Raw genomic sequence first — 6,000 nt, forward strand, 5'->3', positions numbered from 1 at the left:
AGTTCATTTATGACGTAATATGCACAGCTATGCGATTGGCTGAGGCCCGCAGAAGCAAACACAAGTCAGGCAGGGCTTATAAGCTTGCAGAACGAGCTATTTTCGCTTAAATGTAATGCATATTATTTTTACAGCAGTAAGAATGGTGGGGTGAACAATGGAAGTTATGAAAGTATATAGAAGTACCTGTGCATACTGCTGCTGGCACTGCGCGCACTATGCTTGCTTTAGCTGCACAGCAGTCCGGTGCTTCAGAGTTGTTCCACACGCCACTGGCCGATCGGCATAGGCGACATTGTCTTACGTGACCCTGTTTGTCAAGCATACCCTATGTTTCATGAAACGATTACTACTTACTGCAACAAAAACAAGCCAGGCACAAATACATGGAGTTGAAAACGAAACTCCATGGTTGATGCTTGTTGACGTTCACTCTCAGTTATTTCTCAAAACAAACTTGCGGTTTGTTACCATCTTTTGACTTGCTATTGTAGCCCCGCTTGCAGGAATGAGGTGTGATGCGCTAAAATTGTGCTCTGCAAGCTTTCACTGAGTAGCTGTTGCGCAATGAAAGAGTTTAGCATTATGACCCTCTTGCATTGCACCGCTGCCTGACGTTTTCAAAAAGAAACAATTCCAAACCTGTTGGAGACTCCGTCCGAACAGACAGTTCAACTAAGGAGCAGCACTAGACCTCTGGAGATACCCTCGTATGGAAACGAAACTGGCCGGCAAGCAGCTGGCAGTGTGCAGGGCCGGTTTGAGCGCTCTCCTTGTCGGAACTGATATCTGGCGACTGGGTGTTATCGGACTTGCATCGGAAGTTCTTATCGCAGAAATCGGGTTAGTGTAGGGCGAGATCAGGAGCGGCATGCTTTTTTTGAGGATCAGTAGCGAGCGCTGAAAGTGCCATGGAAGATAGGCTTGAAGTTGGGTAACGGCATAGTAGTGCCAAATATGAATTTCGCAATGCAGAAGCAGAATTGAAACTGTGTAAACTGTTTGCAAATGGTCCTGCGGTAAAGAACTACAATGCGACCTAAACCAACGTGCGCAAAGGCAATACAACTGCCTAAAATCATAAAATAACTTTGCAAACAGGCCCTGCTTGATATTTTCAGCTGATTTCAGCGATTATTCCCATCAGAGCGCAAACCTGACATTGAAAATCATCTTCTGAAACACCATTCATGCCTTGATAACAAAAACCAAATGCTGAGGCAGAGTAATTACGAGCAGCATGCCTTCTTCTTTGGTAACAGTGATGCGTGATGACCACGCCCCTTTTCCACACCCCAGTGATGCATATGCATGTCACAAATCACGTTTTTGTTGCAAAAATGAAAACATAACTGATTTTGAAAGGGGATTTTCTGAGCTAACCCAAAATAGCTTTGCTTGTTCCAGAAACACCTAGAATGCTATGAAAAGGGGTTCTCAAGGTATTGTTCAAATTGAACAATTTGGAATAGGCACGGTAACGAAAGAGTTAAACTCAGAACAAAAAGAAGCTTAGTGATAGACTTCTTGATTCTATCATGATTCTATCAAATTCTACCAAGGAACCAGAAAAAACGTCTTGAAGACCCATGCTCCCCTTAATTTACAAAAAGTGTAAATTGGCAACGAAACAACTGCAGGCTTTACGCAAAGCCACGTTAGCCCTCAATGTTTTCATAAGTGCCTAATGACTGATATTGACTACTGTATTTACTTGAATCTAGGCCGATACTTTTTTTTAAAAAGCCGTTCATGAAAGTCGGGGGTCAACTTAGATTCGAGGATGCAGCTGTCCTGCCACCACTAGACACTCAACACCATCTCGCGGCCACAGGCTTGCAGCTGGCAGGTTTTCAATAGATTTTCAGAACTCTATGGTTTTCAGGCTCCATTTTGCCTGTTTGAAAGTTGTGAACCATATGTTGTGAACCCAGCTCTCAGCGTTCTGTGCTTGCTTGCTTGCGTATGTCGCCCCGTGACCTCGGGAAGCACCCATGTTCGCGGCACAATGGCGCCCACCAAGCGGTGACACTACACCACAGCTTTCAAGCGGAAGGTATTCTTGGAGGCCAAGGGAACTTCAAACCGTCAAGCACAGCACGACTTCGGAGTCAATCACAAGAACGTGAACGTCTTGGCTTGCCTGTGGACCTTTGCACATCAAGTAGCGTCAAACAGGGGTTAAGAACAAAGAAAGGTCGGGACGAGGCGGCGAAACGGTGTAAAAGATGGGAAAAACGCCGGTTCATTCAAGCCAGGGTCTGTCGTATGAAGCGGACCGCATGCACCCGAGTGTCGTATCGTCGGTGTTTTTAAAAAAATGCATTGTTTCTATGGGCAGGGGTGAGACAGCTGAATCAGATTTGGGAGCAGTTTTTGAAGCAGCGAAATCTCGATTTTGGAGCAGAAGAACCTTGACTTGGAGCAGAAGAATGACATTTATTATGTCACCTTAAGAGCCTAAAAGATCAAATTTTTGGCAACTCACGGGGGAAAAGTGTAGTTTTTAATCAGTTTTGAATGTACATAGCACTGAAACAGCCTTTCAATAAAGTTTTTTCTCCCAGAGTATCACAAGGTACAAACTGCACTACTTTTTTACAATCCATTTTTAAATTCTTAGGTTCTATACATAGATAGCGTGGGGTGCCGTTGAAAATATCGAATTGAAAAACTAAGCACTCGTAAGGCATTTTTATTATCCTGTGAATGCCTAAATTGTTATTTTTGTAATCCCAGACTCGTCTTTACGCCCAACTGTAGAGCCACGGCAAAAGTTCCGCAAAGCGAGGTGACTTTAGTTGTCGTTCCCCACCCCCAATTTCAATCCCCAAGGTGCACGTTCACTAAGATCGAAATTTGAGTAACGTTGGTATGTTTAGCCACCTCCCTTTTGGCATTAAGTTTCACTTCAGATAAATTAACCATTATTTCTAGCGTGCAATACTAGCCCGACCCGCTATCGGACACTGCTTGAACATTTTGCGGCAATGTAGCCTGCGCCGCCACATCTGCAGTGTCGATCGTCCCATTCCCGCCGCTAGCAAGCTCGCTGTGAAAGGTAGCAATAATTCACCGTTTTATAACATCGCAATGAGTCCAAAATTTCCCTTCAAGCATGCACCGGACTCACACTCAAGGCCGAAACACGGCGAATTCGCGGGCGCCATGTTGTTTTTGATGAACTCGTCTTTCGAGTCGAGCAACTTCCCGCAACAGATCAAACGACTAAATGAAAACCCAGCCACCCCCATAGATAAAACCAAGGCAGAAATAGGCGAAACGCGCTCTGCCTGAACCACAAGCAACTGCTTCGCCTGGTGGCCATGTTTTCACTTCTTTGCCACACCAAGATGGCGGCGCCCAGTAATGTCGTTCCGGAAATATGGCGCTCCAAAAATTGCCGTTTTTTTCATCAACTTGCACAAGTAGTTTGACGCCTCAGTACACATAAGTATTTTTTCAACAGGACTTTGCAATGGTTTTCGATGGGAAAACTTTAAAACACACAGAATATAACGTGCAACCCGACATTATGACTCGAAAAAACTATATCGGGGACAATTTTATGCAGGTTTTAATTGAACGATCAATAAATTAAACCTTTACAAACAGCATCACCTTGGGGGTGCTGGAAAATTATGCCATCAGTAAGCATTTTTCATAATGGGAAACAGTGCAAAAACAAAACTTGGACAAGAAAGACAACGGGATGAAGCGCTACTAGCAACTAGCAACTAGAGTTGCTAGTAGCGCTTCGTCCCGTTGTCTTTCTTGTCCAAGTTTTGTTTTTGCGCTGTTTCCCATTATGAACCTATACCCACAAGCCCAACTCGCAGTTCTTCTAAAAGCATTTTTCCCCACTGAAACTGACGGGAGCAGCTGTTTTGGAGCAGTTTGGTGCAATTTTCGCAATTTTCAAGCTTTTGGAGCAGCCTGGCACAGGAAAACAAATTTTTATCAAATCTGCACAATATGCACAGCCGTCTCACCACTGTATGGGGAGTTTGTTGGGACTGCGGTGAACCGTCATAAGAAGCGAGTCATCGTAAGACCGGGGGACGTAGCGGGAACGCAACATTTGCGCGGACAAACGCGTTCAGCTTCACCGCGTTTGCTTGCTCCTCATGAGAACTTGCTTGGCGTGACGCCAACGAGGGGGATCGGCCCCTTCTCCGCGTCTTGTGGCCGGCGAGAGCGCGCGGGATGCAAGCTGCGATCTCCTTCTTCCGAGGATCAGGCAAGAAGAACGCAACCATGGCCGCCATCGGTGTCCAGCGAGGCAAATGCGAGCGCGCTGAGGCACCACGGAGATGGCTGTTGTCGCGGTGAGTCAAGCCTCTCGATTCCCTTAAATTTCCCGGGTGGGCAAATAGATCCCTGCTGTCAACCAGCTTGTCTGCAAGCTCTTTGAATGTTTATTATTCAGTAATAAATGTCAATGAACTTGTCGCTTCCTTTGTTCGGTCGAACCATGGGCCGCTGCTGCTGAAACCAAAACAGCGTGCAGCCGCGGGGTGGGAGATAGCTAGCTAGCTGGGTGAAACGAGAGGACAAAGGCTAATAGTGTCTCTCGTTGCCTGTTTTGGTATTGCATGCTACCTGCTTTACCACTCTAAATCCCAAACGCATCATTGTGGTTCCACTGTAATGGTAGTTCTTTGGTTTGAGGGGGGGGGGGGAATGGGGAGGTAAAGCTCACGTTGATAAACCTCCACAGGAATGCATCTTGGAGAAGTTCACATTAGACAAGACGCGTGGACTGGAAGGCCCACAGCATGCCCTTTGTCAAGAGCATCAAAAGCGGCCAGCCTCGACATTTCAGAGCAACAAAACACTGGCCGTGACATAAAACTCTAGCGAGCACACATATGCACTTAGTGCTGATTTTGTGAGCAATTGAGGCGACAAAACTAGAGGTTTTGCAGCATCAACTGTTTTAAGTTGCTTGGCCCTCGGATACATTTTCTTCAGAATTTGTGGACAGTAATTATGAGCACACCTTGGCCATTAAAAGATTGATGAGAGTGCCAAATAAGATCCAGAGGCACATGGGAGTAACTCACTGCGGGCACCACCTGGTTGACAGCTGGTTGTGACGACTGCAGGAGGGCCTGCTGTGAGCTCCCAGTAGCTGGCGAAGATGAACTGCAGTGAGATTCCTGATGCGATGATCCCAGCGGACTAGCTGCTCCCTGCTGTGGTGCCAGTGGCTTGGTGTCGTCACACGTGCTGTCCCCCTCAAACTTCTCGCTCTGGTCCTTTTCTGAAAGAGGTTGAAACGTGGCATGTGTAAGCAGTTTCGTCCACGTTCAACAGCCACGCAGCAGCACCGCGGAGGAAGACCCCAACGCCTACGTGCTACCCCCTCAACTCCTGCCCCACACAGTGACAAATGCACAATTCAACACTACCATTCGTACACACATCCAGTAGACGAAATCAAACCGAGCTCTCCGCCTACCTGTCCCTCCTGTTGATAAGATTGGAAGGGACTGTCTACCCTGATGGTCATGCACAATCACCACTGACCAACAACAAATCCGGGGTCAAAGTGTGTCAGACTTTTCTTTTTGTGGCTACTAAACATCAACACCTGGCATCAGGCATCTTGCCAAGTTGGTGTGCAAGATCCCAGGCATAAATTCCGGCTGCCTGTTACACACTGTGGGTAGTTTAAGGCCCTAGAGCTAGTTTTGGTGCCCCTTTGGCTTCTCTATTACTTGCTTCCTTGCGCTGCAGTATTTTTTATATCATTCGGGCAAAATCAGATGACAGAAAAATAACGACTGGTTTCAACAGAAGTTGGCAGATACCTCAATTTTTCTTCTTTCATTATCAATATGAACGTTTTGGCCTCACCCCACCTTAGCCCATAACAACTCACAACAGTTTGTGTCTTACTCAACCACCACCTTTAAAACTCACCCCCACCACCATACCCGGTTTTTACCCTAAAAAATTTAAACGTTGGTTCTTCAGGGTAGATGCCAAAAGTAC

General features: G+C 46.3%; 1 protein-coding gene across 1 annotated transcript in view; it reads right to left on the bottom strand.

Moving 5' to 3' along the window:
* Positions 1 to 5,266, bottom strand: part of LOC144142822 (uncharacterized) — a gene marked incomplete at its 5' end in the record, with an annotated part of 41,583 nt that extends 36,317 nt beyond the window's left edge. The window contains 1 exon segment of the mRNA XM_077674599.1: positions 5,067 to 5,266. Within this exon segment, the coding sequence (XP_077530725.1) occupies positions 5,067 to 5,266 (200 nt within the window).
* Positions 5,267 to 6,000: the final 734 nt, after the last annotated feature.

This window comes from Haemaphysalis longicornis, unplaced genomic scaffold, assembly GCF_048455015.1.
Source record: "Haemaphysalis longicornis isolate Haplotype H1 unplaced genomic scaffold, Haemaphysalis longicornis Haplotype H1 scaffold_1, whole genome shotgun sequence".
NCBI classification, from domain to species: domain Eukaryota; kingdom Metazoa; phylum Arthropoda; class Arachnida; order Ixodida; family Ixodidae; genus Haemaphysalis; species Haemaphysalis longicornis.